The sequence below is a fragment of the Meleagris gallopavo genome, chromosome 3 (genome assembly GCF_905368555.1).
Source record: "Meleagris gallopavo chromosome 3, MGAL_WU_HG_1.1, whole genome shotgun sequence".
NCBI lineage: Eukaryota > Metazoa > Chordata > Aves > Galliformes > Phasianidae > Meleagris > Meleagris gallopavo.
This window is the reverse complement of record NC_139406.1, coordinates 39,582,935-39,603,208: the sequence shown is the minus strand read 5'-3', so window position 1 is coordinate 39,603,208 and position 20,274 is coordinate 39,582,935. Positions and strand designations below refer to the sequence as shown.

Sequence of the window (20,274 nt, the reverse complement as noted above, 5' to 3'; positions counted from 1 at the left end):
TGCAATAAATATTTAACAGTGAGATAGTCTATATGATCAAACTGATATGCAGTGTATAAATTTGCATTTTTGCATTGCATTTTTAGTAAGATTCTTCATGCTAAATCAGTGGCAGATGTAGAGGCTCATCATTTTTTAACATGGTAAGTGATAATACCATTTTTTTACTGGACATTTAGCTTTGATAAAAATGCAATGAAAATATTTTTAGGACAGAAAAAATCAACAGGGAGTTAACAAATTGATAAACCAAGGTGATAACACTGCATACATAGACATCTTTTTTCAATTCCTCTGGTAGATATAAGTTTCAAGGATGGAAAAAAAAAAAATTATACTCAAAAGCCATTTATGTACAGAGATCAACAATCTGTTGTCTCGTATAATGACTTGCTATCCTTTTACACAGGAACCAAAAACAAAAGAAGACAGCCAAGAGTAGACCTTAACCTACTTAAAGATAGCAGAAAATGATTTGTTATTCAAGCCAAAGTAGTCCACACCACTTTAGCTATCATTTGCATTTCTTATTTCACTACTTTCATATTTTCCTCACTTTTGAATTCTTCCACTACAAAGATAATTTTTCCCAGTGGTTCATTTTGCTGGTTTGTTATGTCCCCATAAGGCAAAGTGTTGTAAAGACAAATCAATTTCTTCTTAACTGAGCTTTTCTTAGCTATTTTCTCACTCCTCCATTTTAGCCTTTCCCATATGCACTTAGGACCAGAGCATTTTCTTATTTCTTGTTTGTTTGTTTTTTTCTGTCATCTTGTCATTTCTCAGCATTCTTATTCAATTCAAATGTTCCTTGAAATAAAAGTAATAGACACCAGCAGTAATTTTATCTCTTCCATTTTCTTATTTAAGTTAGCAATACTTAGTATTACTAGCATTATATACTTAGCAATACTTAGTATTGCTAACACAAAATGTCTCAGTTTTGTTTCAGTTTAAAAAAATCATTAGATATTGAGCTCAATGACAGTGCCTGCATTTGTTAAAAATGCATAGTTTCTGTTTACTTTCATGGTAAATGCAATAATTTTACTTTACTTTTACATACAGTTCAGGAACAAAGTTATTATTCTCATAATAACTTATTCCTGCAGCTCACGTGGAATGCTTTGTATAAGTTTCTGGTTGACTGAGTCTATGGCTGAAATAGTAAATTAGGCTGGGGTTGTTAGCCACCATGCACAGTGTGTGCAAAGCTTTCTTGGGCAACTTTGTTAGGGCACTCATTAAAGCTCATAATAAGAATCTGAAGTAACCTGTTGATCATTTTGATGCATTTCACTATTGAACTGCACATATTTCCTCTCAAAAGCTTTTCTTTGAGGTCATAATACCTATATCTTTCATTATAAAATAAAAACTCTGCCCATAGTCACTTCTCTACCATGCACAATTTTTATCATATGTGTAGTGATTCAGAGAAAATCACAGGTCTCTTAATTAGTGTGCCATGAAAAATAGCTGGGTGTTTTTGTTAAGTGATCTAAAACAAAGTAGTTTGTTTCCTTTCAGAAAGCAAAATGGATGAAAATGAAGTATTGTATCATATCAAAGAATAGTTTGGGATAGAAAACAGTTCTGGAAGTAATTTGCTCCAACTACTTGCTCACTGCAAGGCTTGCTTAGAACAGGTTTCTCTGTTAAATACTTTATGATTGATAATCAAAGCATCATTGCAGAAAATTTCACTTTTGCAGAATCTTTGAAACTGAATTTGGAAAAGCCTTCTATGTGACAGTTTTCATCTGACAAACTGTTTTGAAGCAAACTTGGACCATAGTCTAATTTTGTGTTAAATGAGAACATGATTATGCTTCCTTCAATTTGTTGAAGTCAAGGAGCTGGACTGAGAACAGGGGGAGGGAGGAAGCAGTTCTAATATGTAGCACTAGCACAAGTGCAAAAAGCTGGAAAGAAGAAATTTCTCTTTGTGAAGACCACTGCAATCTGTATGTGGAAGACAACAAGAGGACGCAAAGTACAAGCTTTCTTGTCCTTATCTGTATGTTGGCTTAGAGTGTGGGACTAAACATATTGCCACTCTGATTGGATACTTTCTTTATTTAATCTCTCTATGATTGTGGTATGTAGGCATACAAATATGTATTACAGAGGAGCACGGGAACTGATGAGATGAAGAATAGATTACTTTTTCCCAAATGCGTATTGTATTTTGGATTCAGGAATAGGGATAAAAAAGGGAAAGAATATTGGTAATGTGAGACATGCAAGTAGATGGAGAATTTAAGTAGAGGGCATTCCTCCCTTTATAAACAGACAGAGACATAGAAAGCTGGTGCTGTAAATAAAAAGATTCATTACTAGAAAAAAAATGCACAGTGGATGAAGAATAATCAGTTAAAGGTAGAGGCAAGATAAAGCTGTTTGTCTTTGTGAAAAACATGGTTGATGTTCTGATATTTCTACTGCAAGAGCTGTATCTTCTGAGAGCTTAAGTAGTCTTGAGAAGAGACTGGATTTTGAGAGTGGACTTTGAAGGTAAAATACAGTTTAAATACGAGACTGAGGTATTTAAAACACTGTCTTGCAACACACAACTACAGTTAATCTACTGAACAACCAATCTGCTGCCTAGACAATAAGTTAGCTTTAGTTATGTGATTCAACGTAGTGTAGAGTAATACTTGCCCCTTTAGGCAGAAGTACGGATGAAATAATTCTCATTTCTCTGTACATAATTTTTAAAAGCAATGAGCTCTATTTGTAGATTTTAAAACAAGGACATGCATCTTTGCTTTCAAAATACTGCCTTGGAAATGTATTTATCATTAACCTCTTGTATTCTTGTGCCAAAATTGCAATGATAATAACTTCTTCCTTAAGATGCAACAATTGGATATATTATAAATTTATCTGTTTTAACTGCCAGTTTTACATTCTTTTCCACTCGCACAAGTAAAATTTCTTCCTTTCTAGAGCATGATCTCATAACAGTGCTAAAAAATTAAAATAAATAACAGTCTTCCTGTTCTGGAAAGTGATAAAACTCTGTGCCAAATTTATTCTACTCAGGTACTGACTGATACTGATGTTAGCAAAAAATATTATTCATTTCACTTAAAATTCTAAACAAAATTAAAACGCTTATGTAAGTAAAGATTAAATATTTAAAGTTGAAGGGCTTTTTTACATGCATTCTTTTAATACATACATTCTCTTAATGTATTTTACTGTATCTTCTAGGATCAACTTATACTATATTGATTCAAATTATTTCTAGTAAAATATTTCTAATAAAAAACTTCACATTTTATAATGTTTCAAAAGTAATACTTTCAAATATTCTTTTTCCTTTCAAAAATATTAAATGAAATGAAATACAAAATTGTTTTAGAAAATATTAAAAATTGGAGCCCAGCTGTGCTCATGTGGTTTTTAATTCCAAAAGCAGTTAAATTCAAGAGAGAATGTGTTTGTCTTTATTTGGAATTGAAAGAGGCCCACAGTTTCACTTTCAATGAGCGTATGAAAATCAATGTGCTGTAATGTACTTTATGCTATTTTTCAGTTTCCATCTGCTCCCTTCCGTTGAATTTTTTCGTGAGTGACAGCACAATAATCACTGTGCCAATTAGTGCCCTTCCAATCCAACTGCATAGTTACTGCAAAATAAATGTTTTGCTTTGTAGCAGTTTGTCCTGCTATGAAACTTTGCTTTAGTTATTCCAATCATCTAACAGCAGAAAAGGAAAAGCTGCTTTGTCATCAATAGCTCAATAGAAGACACTGTATATTCAGTAGAGAGAGTTGGCAGAATTTTAACCAGTATCAATTTATAAATAGGACAACAGCAATCATTTATTTTCTGCTTTAAATGAAAGTATCTTTTTTGTTGCAATAATAGCCACTTAACTGATTTCAGATTGTAGCAGGGTTGAGTTTTTTGAGAACCATTCTTTTAATCCAAAATAAAATGTAGACTCTCTTTCTTTGCAACAAAAGCTCTTAGAAGGATAAAAGCTTCTATCAGAAATAAGCAGTTTTAGTCATTTAGTTTCTTACAACAGCAGTTTTGTTTTCCTGTAGTGGACTTTCACTGCATAGCTACAACGCCCTCCCCATTTTGTCCCGTCCTAACAAAGAATATTAAAGCTTGAACCATCTCAATATACCCTTCCCCATTGAAACCATATCCTCAGGTCAATCTGTGGAACTCCTCTTATATACTTAGGAGCTTTCACAGCTGTTGGAAAAGCCCTTAGAGGACATAAATCTAAAGGCCGGTACTGGTTCTGTGAACTTTTCTGGCTGAAGATCTGCATTTGTTGTCCAGTGAGAACTCTGTGAGTAAACAACAAAGAACAAACATTTCTTACTAATATTTCATTCCTGAAACATCTGTTAGCTAATTGTTGGGTTTTTTTCCACCTCTTTGCACCATCCTTTGTGGATGAAACCCCATTTTCAGTGGGTTCCACACTGTTCTACTCATTCAGAACTCCAGAATTTTCCAATGAGTATTTCTAAAGCAAAGATTGCTTTACAGTGTGGCAAGTGCTTCATGCTTTTTTTTTTTTTTTTCTTAGCTTACATTGACTGATTCTGATTCTTTGAAATGTCTTTTCAACAATTATGTTTTTCTGCAACATTTACAATCAAAGTGTTTTTGGCTTCTTAAATTCTCACAGCCACTTCCAAGTACAAATATCCAAAATATCCGAATATCTAATTGGGTTTAGTTTAATGACTTCAATCTTGGGAAGTGCCAAGTTTTATTTTAAAAGATAAAGTGTGTTATTATTAGTTAGCAAAGAAAAACTGCATTAGAAGAAAATCATTTTGTTTGTAAAGTCATCTGTTTAGGAGTTAGGAAACCCCAGAAGAAAGCTTGCTGTGCAGCTGCAAAAGATTGTTTCTTTATTTCATCTAGTAACTATCTAATATGAGGTACTTAGAGGGATCTGCAACAGAAGCTGATGCAGTCTGTCCTCCAATTAATTTTTAATCACTGCAATGTAAAAATATACACATACATCGTAGAACATCTTAGCTACAGAGCTTTTAAAGTGGTCCTGCAATGGAGAACTGAATAGTGTGGTGTCAGTTTCATTTGCCTGAATTTGGTTTCGTATTGCTCACAGGCCACCATTACCCAAACAAATTAATTGGAACCAAAGCCAATCTGAGAAAAAATCCTGCCCTCTCTTCCCCTTGGCTGCTCATTCCTGCTCCTCCGCTGTGCCAGTGCAACAATTTGTAGGGCTCTCTTGCAGGCCAGATGACCAAAGTGCTTTATTTTACAAAGCAGCCTTTCAGACAGTCACAGTGGCACAAATGAGCAACTGCTGTGGGCAAAGAGGAGGAGGAAGGGAACATTTTCAGCTGATTTTTCCACTGTAGAAAATGTAATGTCAAATCCTACACAGAGGGGAATTTAACACAGGAGTTGTACATCATAGTTGAGTGCTCTAACCAGAGAACATCAGATGAGAGTGTTTCTTGAATTCTTGCATCTGTAAAAAAGTGTGACCTTTTTTTGCTTTTGGGAAGAAAGAGGTTTGGCACCTGCTTTTTGTAGAAGAATTTGAATTCTGAATCCCAGAAAGAGAGAGAAATGTCTTCCAAAAAGCAGCAGTAAGGGAGCTTTTATACTTTATCCCTGCATCTCTCTTTTTTTCTTTTAATTTAGCTGAGTACTGCAAGTTTTCTCTTAGAAGTAGTGATCGATCTGCTTGTATGTACATCAGTCACTGCTGTTACTAGGAAACCATCGGGTTTTTCCTCTGAAGAATTGTTATAAATAAGCACTATGTCATGAAATAAGATCTTGGTATACACTGTCTCTGCTTCTAACATCATTAAGATCAGGAAAAATCTAATTTTGCTGTAATTTTCCAGGTTACATTAAATTATCTTTATGAATCATTCATACTTAATTGCTTTGGACAACAGCCTCATTGCATTCTATGATCCTGAGAGTAAGTTTAAATAAGGAATGAAGTAGACTGAATATTACTTACCAAGGTCCTGTCCTAGAACAGAAACAAAAATACATTTCATATGTAAGCCACAGGAAAAAGCTTACCCAATTCTGCTGGTGTCTTCAGGTCACAAAGTGTGCGGTAATCAAATTCCTCTTATGCTGACTTCAGAAGAATTGTAGAGAAGAGTTAGTTTTGTATTCCTGAAAACAGCTGTGGAACCAGAGAGCTACAAAATCCTCAAAAAGAGTTCTCCATCTTCCCTCTTAACCTGTTAAGCCCCCCAAAAAAATGACACAGAAAATATTATTCAAGCAGGAAGCTTAGAAAACTGGAATTAGAATTCTTTACTGCAAAACTTTTCCTGTTTACATTCACAGTTCTTACTGCTGACATAAAACATAAATGTAGAGACTTCGCAATGGCCAAGGCTCCACAAGGTTGATCAGCTGTCAGATGTCAGATATATACATAGTCTTCAATAATAATTCAGATGAAAGAATTTATTATGATTTTGAATTAGGATACGCTAAATAAATTTTATAAAAAGGTTCTGATTTTTGGAATGTTACTACTTAGAAGTCATAAGCCGATTTGAAATACCTTTTCATTTTTTTAATAATTTTATTTAAATGTCATAATATAGTTCTTTAAAAAATAATGAGATAAAAGTAAACATTTTGCATAGAACTGTTCTTTCCAAAAGCCAAAAATTCTCTATTACCCATAGCTTTCTTGTGTCTTTTTGAACTGATGTATTCTGTTATTTTAATTATTATTTCCACAGAATGGTCTTACTTAGTGGTCTTAGGTTTGGCTTGAGCCTACACCTAGTGTCTTAAATCTTTTGGCTCTGTTAAGTGTGTCTTTTAATCTTTTGGATCTGTGACTGTCTTTATCTCTGCTTACATATCCCAGCAATCAGGAGAGAAGCCGTTATCCTTATCAGCCCCTTTAGTTATAGAATGGCTAAAATGAGTCCTGTTGTGAGACTTAGCAGCTGAAAAATTTCTTTTAAAGAACAGTACAGGGATGTGCTAGCAGCTGAGGTGTACATCCAAGAAATGGAAGACCTGAATTCAATTTCCTTTTTAACCTTAATAGGTTCAAATTTATCTTCAGTAATCTAAAAGACTGCCTTAATACCTTATCTAGAAATGAGTTTAGCAGAGGCACTGTTCATCACTACACTAAAACTGCACTATTCTACAGCAGGGAATTAAAAAGAAGCTATATGGCCTAAGTTTAGGAACTCGATTGAGTAACTAGTGTCTACTTCTGCTCATTATCACAAGGACTGATTGTTTTTCTTCTACATTTTTTTTGGAAAAGATACAGAAAGGGACTGAAGGAAATTGTCACTTCATCATATTTTATTTATCTTGTATTAAAAAAAAAAAAAAAAAATCCATAGCCATTCACATGGATCAACAATTCACTATTTAAAAATACATTATTCCAGCAAAAAGAAAGCATGATTTTACTCCCTGAGAAGGAAAAATGCCAGATTTGAGTCACAAAGTTGAAACCAATTGTCACGCTACTTAATGTTTCAGATTGAATTAATTTATTTTTAAAAATGTTAACAGGAATTTTGCTGCAATTCTCAAATTAAAAAAGTATGAAGGCTTTTCTTAATATAATAGTTTAAATTTGCTCAAAACACAGCATTTAAGACTACTGTCAATGTATTAGCAGGCTCTTCAATGCTTTTGTTTTGCAGGTCAGATCTCAGTCACCATACATTTTAGTTCAATTTGATGCAAAAGATTCTTGAAGCAGAGATGTTTAAACTTGGTATATCAGTCAAGTTTTGATAGCCAATGTCTACACAGTGAACAGTAAAAACGCATATACAAAATTCATTCTTCTTGGCCATATTATGAAAGGGATTTTACGACCATTACCATGCTGTTGGGAATTACATCTGTTGTTTTATTTGTCTCCAGTGTCACTGAGATTATGTTTTATTCTGTTTTTAATTTAGTTTTTATTTCTCTCTTGGTCCTATCATTGCTTGTATAGATTCATATTTAGGGGAACTGTGATTTTTTCTCATGAGGCAGTCAGTAACTTGTTTTAGGCAAACTTTTCCAGATACAACATTTATGACAAAGTTTTGCCAAGTCTGGTCAACAGTATTCTTAATATGAGTACTACTAAGGCATTCTATAAAATTGTTAGTTGTTTTAGAACCTTTCAACATGAGCTGAATTTTCAGTGTACAAGTGTACACCCTGTTAAAGCCGTTCTTTACTAGTTTGTGCTCAACAGAAAACTAGTATTTTGTTTTCCAACATATAATACATGTATTAAAGAATGTTTTAGAAAGCAATTTCTTAAACCATTTTGAATAGAAACTTAAATATATATTTCCAAAATATGGAGAATATACTTTGCATAAAGATTCATCCAGAACGTAATGGAATGTATAGCTACTAATCAAATCTCAGTTTCAAGAGGGAATTTTGAACAAAGAATCAAGTTAGAAGTAAGCTTCTAATTTTTGACATCATTTGCTCTTTAGTATCTTTTCACAAATGATTCTCCATCTTCCTGACTGTGAGCAAACAAGCCATGATTATGTGAAATTCTCAAATCTAACTGAGAAAAGATCTCATGTAGCCTTTTATCAACTAGTCTTTTGCAATATGAGCATATTCCATTTCCACTTAACTTCTACCACTTAAGCAGGGCGTCAGATAAATAAGTGCATTAGTTTTGCATCAGCTTTAACTAAGAAATATAACTGAGTTTTATAGAGTATAAAATATATAGATACGATATTCTGCAACTTGAAAGTAAGATCTGAGTCTAAATAACATCTGTGTTGGGTCTGGGGATCTCCTGCCTCATCTGGTCATCTGTTGCCCACATGTGATACAGGAGCTGCCAAAACCCTCCTTTCCAGCCCCAGTGGGACAGGTCTGCTCCCAGGGCACCGTGGCACCACCAGAAGCAGCAGAAGACACATATAGCACCATGACTTTGTGCTGGGGAATTCCAGTCCTGCTTTGCAAGGTGCCTCAAACCTGAGCATTGAGCCTTGGCTTGCCTCTCTGATACATCTTTCATACTCCCCACAGGTCATAGCCTGGGCTCAACGAAGGTGTCCCGGGCACAGACGTTTCCCAGCTACCCCTCGGAGCAGGGTGAGGAGCACCAGCAGTCCCTCTCACTGGCCAGCAGCTACACCTTCAGCTACGGCTCAGGCCTCGTGCAATGACAGCCGGGGGCGGCCAGCCAAGAGAGACAGTCAAGCCTGGAGCCTGCTGCCAGGGCCAGGGAACAGCGTGCACCCTCCACACCCACAATTGCCATGAAAACTGAGGCCTACCAGCTCCAGCCCGGCCACCATGAAGATAGGAGAAGCAGCTTCCCTGAAGCAGAGGCTAAGTCTTTATTTATTTGTTTTGCCATTCCTTCTGTCAGTATGTTTAGGACAGAGGTGGTGGGGGAAGGGGTGGGGGGAAGGGGGGGTTGGGGGAGGGCAAACATTTGTGTTGTAAGAAAGTGGTTGAAACAAATGAAACTGTGTTGGTGTGAAGGTTTCTGCATGACCAGAGAAGGCCCCGTCACAGGGCTCTGTCACGATGTGCATTTGACATCAGGGTCTTCCTACCCATCTCCATCAGCAGGTCAGCCCATCCTCACTGGTGACATGTTTAGGTCCTCGCTGTAACCCACTGACTCCAGCTGGATTCAGTGAAATGTTGCCAGTTAAACAAGCAGCATAAGCACTGCAGGCATTGCCTTTAGAGACAAGCAGGTTTGCTGATTGCCGTAGAGGGCCAGGTTGTTTTTGAGTCAGGCTCCAATAGATACTGGAGGCAGACCAATGCTGTTGTTGAGAATATAATTTGATGTACTAAGATAAAGTTATTGCCTATTGCATATCTTAATTTTTTTAAAATTCCTGAGGCATAAATTCTGTTTTTCCTAATGTGAGCATACGTCTCCTGAATGCCTTTAAGAGCTGCAAATGTTCACAAGAACAGCAAAGTCTTGACCTTAGGACTGCTAAGAAGTTTTACCATTTGCAAATTATTTAAGTAACAGTTCCTGCAAGCATGACTTTAAAAAGCAAAAAAAAAAAACAAACAACCTGTTCTTCAAGCAAATAAACCTGGGCTGCCTCCCTGGCTGGTGATCTCCCGTTCCATGACTGAGCCAGACATGGTACAGAAGCTGAGCTCTGGTCTTGTCTCTTTGGTCAATCTTTCTTTGGTTTTCTCTGTTTCCTTCTTAGATTTCTGATTTAGATGCACATTGTACCTTGTATGAACTGATGTATGTATCAGTTTACTTTGAAAAGGATGATGAGTACATCTCAATGGAAATTTTCTGTCTTGGGAAGATGTCTTTCAAAAGTGAAATGTAGTAGGTGTGTTTGTAATTGGTAATGAGCGAATAAGTTGGAAGGCATACCTGTAGGTGGAGAACAAGTTTTGTCTATCATGAATATTTAAATTTTTGTGAGTGATATCAAATATTTATGTACTTCTCACGATGCCCTGAAATGACTGAAAATGTGGGGAGAAAAATCAACTCTCTTGTTAACCTCGAGCAGGCCTTGCGTTCTGTTCTCAGTATGAAACTGATTGCCATGATTACTAGAGGAATTATTTTCATTAGTTGTTTCTCAGGACGTGTCAAGGAAGCATATCAAGGATGAGACACATATACTCTATTCCAATTAAACGATCAGTTTTATGTACTATAATTTAACTGAAAAAGTGCTGTCAGGTTGTTTTATATATACACATCTATATATATGTATTAAAAGTACAAAAGAACTTCTGCTTTTGATTAAACTTTTACTGATACAGTATGTCCACCTTTTCTCCAACCATTTTACAGACTAAGAAACTTTGCAGACTTACAGCTTTCTACACCTCAGTGAACAGCTGCTGAATAAAAAGGCTTTGTGATCCGCTTGAATGAAACACTTTTACCCCACCACAATCAACTTTATTTATTTTTCCTCTCTTTTCCTGTCTCATTCACTACCTCTTCTTCTCACAGTGCTGCCATACTCAGGAATAGAATGGCTCCCTACAGAGAATATTTTGATGAAATAAAATGAAAAACTGCTCTCCCACGCTGTCAGGGAGCTACACCCGTGATGCTCCCTGAGCTTTACCCATCAAGGAAGCTCCATTCACACTCTAATTTAAGAAAATTTTTGTTGACATTTTGCTTTGGAAAAAAATCAAGTTTACAAATGTTACATGCAAAATGTGATACAAAGGATATAATGCTGGCATAATTCTGTTAATCAAGCAACCTTTGCCAAATATATGCCTTTTGAGGAACTGGCCAATTATTTTTGTTTCTACTCAACTGTAATTCATTCACTTGCCCTAAAAATGTTTATTTTCTTTAAAATTCCTTAGATTACATTTCCAGTATCTTCTGCATTTTTTTCTGCCATATCCATGCAACTATTTTCCTCTGTGACTTGAATACCAGTCATTTAATATTTTTGTATTTTCCATAGCCCCAAAAAAGGAAAAAGGCAAAATAGGACTGTTATCAGAACTCCTTTGCAGACCCAGTATCCATATACTTTCAGAATCTAAATCCTAAAGCTAGTGCTTTAGCTCTGTTTGGATACCAACATCAGATCTATATAGTGCACACTTTCCATTGCCTGCGAAAAGATTTCCAGCTCTTATAGGTGATTTTGTCCTCCTCTATAGTGCCTGAATATTGTCTCAGTGAAAATGTAGATGCTATTTCAAAAAATATTTATTGAACGCGTTGGCCACATAAAGGAGTTTTACTAAACATTTTCCTTTCATTACATAATGCAACTGTCCTCTCAATTCTTATGTTTATAAATATCTGTGATATTTCATCTAGTAGCAACAGACAGAAAATGAACTCCAGGGTGAACTCAAGAATGCTATCAACAAAAGCAAAGCTGACCTCTTCAGAACCTATTTCTCGCAGACAGTAAGCACAAGCACACTGGAAGTTGAAGATAAGAATACAGCTTCACAACATACTGCAATACAGTCAAAGAAAGCTGGGTACCTGAAGCACAAAGGTATTGAATCTAGTGGCATTTGCCATTAGTGCCACTCCAGAACAGCAGATGATACCATTGTAACATGTGTTTTTGTCCAGCTTCCAAAATTGCTCCTCAGGAAAGCTTCATGAGAAGCAGGCACTAGGCCAGCAGTGCCAGAAAATTGTTTTCATGGAATCGCTTAGATTCCTGCCATATGCCTGTCGATAACCTAAGTGATTTCCCACTGAGACAACTTTGGACAGCTCCTAGTGGTTCCGCCAGAAGGAAAGCTCTCTTTTGGCACACGTGGTAGAGCTGCCTGCCTAGAGACTACAAGGGGCTATAGACAGGCCCAGGGATCCTACTGGCCCCTATTCAAGTCTCGGCTGTTCTTATGTGCAAGGCACACGGGTAATTTGTTCTCTCCTGACCCAAGAGGAGCTCTCTCTTTTCAGCCAGTGAGCTGAGAGGAACAGGAGAGTAACAACATGTCTTCAGTGGTAGCCAGGTACAACTGGCGAAAAAGGAACTTAGCATCAGTACGTTACAAAATGTTAAAATTAAAGTAAGGCAATTGTTTTCATTCCAGTTCTGAGGAAATGTGAAAAAGAAATAGCTGTACATATGACTTTTTTTTAAAAGACCTTTACTATGAATGCATCCATCCCTATAAACAACACATAGCACTGCTAAATATATTTACCAGTACCTCTTAACTGACTATCATGGATTGATACATGCTAGTACTTTTGATTTTGAAGTCACTTGGTATAGAAAAGGAGAAATTGAAGGAGCCTGGTAATAAGTCATAAAATATTGCTAAGGTACTTGAGTAGCCACATTTCTTAAATGGCTACATTTTATTATTAATAGTTTCAATCATTTGTGAGTATGATCTATTGGATTAAATTTGCCTACTGACGTAGAAGAATAAGAAACAAGAATGTCTTACAACATGGAGTTTTCTGTCTTACTGAAGAGAGCTGTTCAGGCTCTGCTTTCTGTGATGGACTCTGATTGCAGGTCCTCACATGTAACCAGCTTATGCAGAATTCTTTTTTTTTTTTTTCCCCTACAGCTAGCAAATAAAGCTTGGAAACATATCAACAAACCAAAGAAGTTTGTTAGAAAGCAACAAGAGCTGCTCTCTTTTGTTTTGTCAGAAGTCTGTTTCGGTAACGTCAAAAGCATTTTGAGAAAATACTTCATTTCACAAGTGGATAGAAATGCTTATGGGGAGTAGGAGACACATCTCTAATCAAGACTTGTTCTAAACCTATAAGACTTTGCTGGAAGAGGGGCTGAAATTACCTGAGGTCAGAAATCTTTTGAAGTGCTCTCTATAGCAATAATTTTTAGCATGCATACAGCCTGCAATAATGTATAGCATGCATACAGCCTGCAATAATGTATAGCATGCATACAGCCTGTGGCACCCACTTATTTAGGAGTTGCTAAGTGCAGGCAGACTGTGAAAAAACCCTCACCTGTTCATGGCAAACAGAAAAAAAGGAGTATTAGTCACATCTCTCTATTGCATTTATCAGAAAAGGAATGAAGTTCATGCTTGTTCAACTCTTGATCTCTAGTGTAATAGGCAATACCATGAGGAGTAGTGATCTTTGAGCTATTTGATCTCTAGAAAAAAATCAACAGCCTGTAGCATATAAACCATATAAACCTCTACTAAGAGTTAGCTCACCAGCCACATTCATTAATTTTCAATTGGTAACCTAGAAACTGCAGGATGGTTTTCCATGACAAAATATAAGTCTCCTAAATGGCTGTGCTTTCTAGCATGAAATATGGTGTTATTTATTTACTACTGTTTCTTCCTCAAAAGAAATGAGGAATGTGTTCCAATTAATCTGTCTTTTAGGGTATATATCAGTGTATTTATCTCCTTTTATACCTGCTGAAAATAAATACACGTGGCTTTTATCCACATACAGAGTAGCGTGGACTGTGGAGAAATTGTGAAAAGTTCCTTGATTATAGGAACAGATCCAACAGCATGGGAACATTTCATTTTTCCATACATCATCCAAATATTTGTGACTCTTTCCAAACCAACTTGTTTCACAACTTGCATATATATTAGAACCCTTTACTTTTCCCCACGGACAACTATGCATTGTTAGCAGAAGGTAATAACTGTGCACACCACTGAGGTGGCAAAACTTTAAAATCAAAGGATATGAGGTTTGATATATTAATTCTGAAAACGCAAAGTTTTGAAATCTGTGTTTGTTCGTGATATTCTAAATAAAGACTCTTCGCTTTTGATTTTAGATGAAGGTGTGTGTTATCCTGGAAACATGTGCAGGCACATGGTGAAATAAAAGTCCAAGGACACTGTCAAACTGGTTGTTGCAACTGGAAGTCTGTCCATTCCCATGACCTTACAGGACAGTGAAAAGTGACAGGTGAAGCTGCTGTGTATTCAGCAACTATTAAAATGACATGTGCTTTGAAGCATAAATATTACAGTACAGAGGTGAAGGATTTCCCCTAAAGAAAATGGAGGCTCCACTCTACTAATCTACTTTTAGCATCTTCACATGCATACACAGTTTGATGGATTTTTATGGATATGGTTAAAACAGATATGAAAGGAAGTAATAATTAAGCATGATGAATTACAATTAAAACATATTAAGATGTCAATATTGATATGAATGTTGCAAGTTGTAATGGAGAATAAAATTCCATTTTAAGTAAATGAAAACTCAAAATGTAATATGCTCTTTAAGATGAAGGAGTTAATTTTTTAAATCCAATGAAAATCCCAAAGAGGAGATAAGGTTTCATTTTTTTCCTTGTGTACAGAAACCCTCATGAGGTTCAACAGATTTACCTCATTCTGTTCTTACAGACCTAAAATTGTCAAGAGAATGGATACATTTCACAGTAGTGTGTTCTTTTCTCTAATAGTATTTGACATGACTGAACTTAACCCTTGTTTTTAGTATGGGCTGCGTGTTGTTTTCGATCTTTTTATGATTGTATGACAGCGAGACTGCAGCACACATTGAAAACAGCACAAAATTAATCAACTGACTTGGCAATTTGATACCAATAACAAAACTAAAGGTTTCAGTTAAACATTTATTCTTATTGTGGTCCTATTTCTAAAATAGAGCTGTCCTCATTGATGTTAATTGTTCCATTTCTTGAGTTTCTGTAGATGACAGGCTTTGACAGGAGATACTTATATTCTAGGACTGCCTTTTGTAAGTTAAACTGATTTAAGATGGTTACAAGGAAAAATCAGACGACACAGAAAAAAATCTGATTTTCTACTCAAATATGACATATGCTCACTCTTTTTCACTTCTTTGAGGTTTTTTTCTTCTTTGAAAAATGCTATTTTAGAAAGACAGGTTCTGAAATCTAATGAAAATTACAGGAATAAGGTAAGAAGCCAACAAAAAATAGTAATAATTAAAAACAAAGCTGAAACCTTTAAAAAGACTGGAAGAATTTAGTAGAATTTCAGCACATAGCAGTGGGACATGTTGAGTGCAGTACAGCTTTCCAGAACATTCAACTTTTGATTTTATCAAAGCTGAGAACAATTTTTTGTGTTTAACGCAACTCACAGCTCTATGATGCTCTATCCAATAGGCTTAGAAGCACTCAGTTCATTTTCCCTAACAGGGGTGAAAGAGCCAAGAGCCCAGCTAAAGTGCGTTATGTAATGTAGTGCTTGAAAGGTATGCACAATGCATCGTAATTGTTAGTATACATTTCTGCAGCCAGATATTGCTAAAAATATGACGTAAGAGTATTTGAGAGCTGATCAGATTTGCGATAATAGCAGCAGTGTTTGCATTTAGTATGCCTTAAAAATATGTACACGGGTGTTCCCATTTATGTTTCCAATTATAATTCAGCAAAGTTCTGTGGGAAAAGTCCTCCCTTAATTTGATTTTTGTGTATGTTATGGAAATTTAGAATGAACTAATAGATATCTGCTTCAGACAGTTTGTTTTTTTTTTCAGAGAAAGATAAAAAGGAAAAGATACTGTGTATTTATATTATTTATATGACTGTATCTTAGTGTGATAAGCTGTTTATCATTTAAATCATGTTAGAAAACTTACTGCTTCATAAGATCACTGATTTACTTACCGTAACATTGTAATTAAGTAAACTGTTAAGAAAAGTGATAAATCTCCGTCAAAATCACCAAAATACTTTTTGCTAAAACTTCATAATTATTGTTTTAAGTAAGCATAAAATTAGAAGAAAAATGTCAGAGGAGCTAGAAATTTATTTTAGTTATTTTATCTAATTGCACTGGCTAACAGTGTTGATGTGGAGCTAATAAATACTAGTTTTTTGAAACTTGCTATAAATTTCTATATTTCCTCTATAGTTTCTAGCTTTACTCTTATGTCCCAGGCACAGGCAGTAAGGTAAAACTTTTTACAATTCATCAGAGCCGTGACACAGTGGCATGGCACAGTCTGCTCCAGCAGACTCTCAGCCTCACATAGCTGATGGTATCTTGATAAACCTGAGGCTCTCTTATTTCAAAGGAAGTGTTCACAAACTTCCTATGTATTTGTCCTATGGTATCCACGTTCTCACCCTTTTCTCATCAGTCATTATTCTGTAAGGAAGGACTAGAATGGAGAAAACAAAGCATTATGGGAGAAATGAGAATATTCTTGCTGGAGGACCACCCTACTAAGTCCTGTGAGCTCACTCCTGGCTCCTCTTCTTAGTCCTTAAAGCATGAGTTGTTTCAGTAGAGGAGCCCAGCTTCAAGTGGGAGAATAGGATGGGATTTGTCTGCTGCAGCGTACAGTAGGAACTTAGCTAAGGTCTTTCATTCCCTGGCTGATTCGGTATGCAGGAGGCTGTATGAAGCAACTATGGTGGCAGAAACATCTGGGATGTCATTTACAAGTGAAAAGCCCAATCAGTCTTAGTGCTTTGAAGACCACTGTGTCTGTAGCCTCAGTGTGACCCTTCATACTAGATGTCAAAGGGAAAGTGGCCACCCTGACCCCCCACATGTACTCTGACATCACATCCCAGCATGGCATACCTGTGGAGACACATCTTGTTCTCAGTAGTCCTGTGCTCTAGACCAGTTCCTCAGGAATGTGTGAGCGTTTGAAATGTCTGTTGAATTGCTGTACTTTCACATTCATTAATGCAATCTGTGAACCTGGTGTGTAGTTTCTACTCCTGGAGTCTCCAGCCTATCTTGCAGGCAGGATTTGGAACTAACCCTTAGTATCAGACGTACAGAGCTGTTTAGAGGATTAACTTCTATTGAGCATTTGGACTTTAAAGGAAATAAGCCTTCTTCCACTTGTGCTGGGGAGTACTCACTGAAGCAGGGTTAGTTGGTGTAAGTAAGTATCATTGATTTGAACTTTTACATAGCTCAGTGACACAGAAGGCTTAGAGGGACACGATGTGTAGATAAAAAAGGAAAATGAACACAGCTCTGACTCCCAAAGGTCTTTATGATTACACACATATACACACATACACACATACACACATACACACACAAAAAAAACAAACAGAAATCAATCTGATACTGAGATCAGTCCTTTGAAATCTTTTTCTGAAGTCTGCTTCCTTATTTGAATCTCTCAAGAGTAAGCAGCCACCTACCTACGATCAAACCAAGATCCAAAGAGCAGGTGGTTGGTTTGCTAGTGTAGCAGATTTGTTAAAACTAATTATTTCCAACAGTCATTACAAAACTTAAGGAGCCTCATGGAAAACGTGCCTGGAAATTTAGGGCAGGTGGGATTGGATAGAGGATTAAGTGTTAGACTACTCTTCCTGAAGTGGGAGTTTGTAGGATGTTCTCCCATTGCTCATTGGATCCAGCCCTTGTAGCAAACTGCTTCCTAACTGGTGCATTTAACCTGAAGATGTGCAGCCAAGGAAGATGAAAAGACAAGCAGAACAATCATGAATATATTACAGGGTCAGGGAAGCTCTTCAAGGTATAGGGACATATTTGAGATAAAGAAAGGAAGATAAGGCAACAAGACATGATGGAGTATCTTACTGTTCTAAATTGCATCATCTTTCATAGACAGTGGGTTTAGTATTCTCCCCATTGATCCAAAGTCTGGTGACTGCCTGTCTTAAAATAAATAAAATAATAATGTCTACTTCAGACTGTTTTGTTTCAGAGACAGAATTGATTTTTTTTTTCTCTGATTTCTTTTTTAAAAATGATAGGAGTTTAAACTCTTTAAAGACTTTGTATTTCTATTAATCTAAAAGGTACTAGAAGTAACAAAAATTGAATTTTCCTTTGTACACGAGGCTTAAACAGCTGCCTTTTCACCCAGCATAAACCATGATTGCAAAATGTAATTTTTATTATTATGGAAAAGAAGCCTAGTTCTCTTTTTCTTAAAATGTCATAGGTTCATTTTCCTGTTGCACAGAAAGTAGATATCCAGTGACTCAAGACACTCTTCTTTAATGGAAAAATGCTTTATTATCTTCATTTCCTTTCAGTAGAGTTTCTAAGGCTTTAAAACAACAAATAAGACAGTTGAGATAGCGTTCTGAGCTATCTGCTGTCCATAGACGTGCCATGTTTCTTGATTTTTTTTTCTCTTTTAACTATTTGAGCAAGTAATACAGGATTAAATAGCACAGTAACTGTTCAAGATGAAATTTCCAAGTTACAGTTGATCAATTTTACCCCCCAAAAAAGTAAGTTTCCAAAAGAGAAAGGCAAATCTATGGGAAATTTTGGAATTAAACACAAATTAACAATAGATTTTATTATTTTGCACAGGACAGCCTATTTACATAATCCATACTCATTCACAGCAAACAGGCACTCGCTAGGTCCTATCCTCCTGGACTCATAAACCATTTAAAGAGATTTAATATCTCATTTCTACTGATACTTTTGGACATTTTTCTTGTGCACAACTCACTTGTTTTTAAACCACAGAGAATAATGATGAGGTATGAATTGTTTTCTTTTTGGTTTTTATTTGTATCAGTCTCATGTTCAGCTGCTGTTCACTGATATTACAATGATACAAAAATGAAACTGTTGTTTTGAGTTTGCTTTATGAGAAAAAAAAATACTGTTCTTATTATGTTATGTGTAATGTGATTTTCCCTGTGGACTATCTTGATAGAAGTATTATGTTTATGGAATTTGAATTAAACTAGATTAAATATCTGCAAAGATGTGCACTACAGATTTTTTTTTCTTCCTCAAATCTCAAAAATAAGCAATTCTTTTGAAAAAAAAAATACATGCAGACAAGCTAAAAGCACCAAGGGAAGCAAGAAATAAGGGCATTATCAGATATAATAAAAGCAATCTGGTATCACAGATACTTAACCTCTCCCCCTTTTCTGTCTTCAGTGAAGTAGAGATGTGTTTTGAGTGTCTCTACAAACAGTGAATCAATAGCAACTTCTCGGCTATGGATATTTCTGTATCAGGATTCCAACTGAGATCTTCAGTGTAATCCAATTCATTGCATCACCATTTTGGCATTTTAATATAAATGGAATCATCAAAGAAATGACCCAATGCTACAGGGTTTTATTTGTAATGCTGTGCACAACTTAGAATTATCTGCTTTGACATATGATAACTCAGGAAATGAACCAACTTATTAATAGTACAGTTCTGTGTATCCTCATCAATTGCACATGCAAGCATTTATATATCTGATTACCTTCAAGAAGTGAAAGGAAAAATATATCCCTTGTAACGTGTATGTGTCCTTGTTCAGGAGTACACAAAACCAAAATGAGATGTTTTCTAATGGTGTTTGACATTGTAAAAGAATTTGAGTCTTCAATGCTAGGTTGAAGGACTCTGGCTTACGTTTTAGATTTTTAGCTGAAGTTAGGATAACCGTACAATACTATTATCACTCAAATAGTTCAAAGAAGTCTTGTGTCCACTCAAGAACCTAGACTCATGTTTTCCTTTGCACGTGAAGAAAGCTTTCATTGGAGAAAGCCACATACCTTCTGCTTTTCACTGTCAGCCTGTTGATGCTCCTTAGCCAGCCAAGTTGAACCGGCAACTGTTTTGTACGCAGACTGATGATGCTTTCCCCCAAACCTTTTCAAAACACAAGTTATATTCAGTCACATTTTTACTAATGCTACACGAGAAAAGGGGAATCAGGCATAGGTGGGCCAGGCATACAGTTTGTAGAATGCAGACATGTATAATTATCAGCTTTCATGGCAACATCTTCATCTACTGGGATTCCATCCTTCAGTAATATGGCAGATTTGTAAAAGGCCAAAAGATGTGTAGAT

The 20,274-nt window shown here is 35.9% G+C and overlaps 1 protein-coding gene and 1 long non-coding RNA gene across 2 annotated transcripts in view; both read left to right on the top strand.

Moving 5' to 3' along the window:
* Window positions 1-9,412, top strand: part of DOK6 (docking protein 6) — a 230,531-nt gene extending 221,119 nt beyond the window's left edge. The window contains exon 8 of the mRNA XM_085220706.1: window positions 9,047-9,412. Within this exon, the coding sequence (XP_085076832.1) occupies window positions 9,047-9,186 (140 nt within the window). The 3' untranslated portion in view covers window positions 9,187-9,412. The remainder of the gene's footprint in view (window positions 1-9,046) is intronic.
* Window positions 9,413-9,442: 30 nt separating this feature from the next.
* LOC109366717 (uncharacterized) lies at window positions 9,443-17,493 on the top strand. The gene is made up of 2 exons (XR_002113245.3): window positions 9,443-12,012; window positions 13,055-17,493. It is a non-coding gene; the product is annotated as an uncharacterized LOC109366717 (long non-coding RNA).
* The last annotated feature ends 2,781 nt before the right edge of the window (window positions 17,494-20,274 follow it).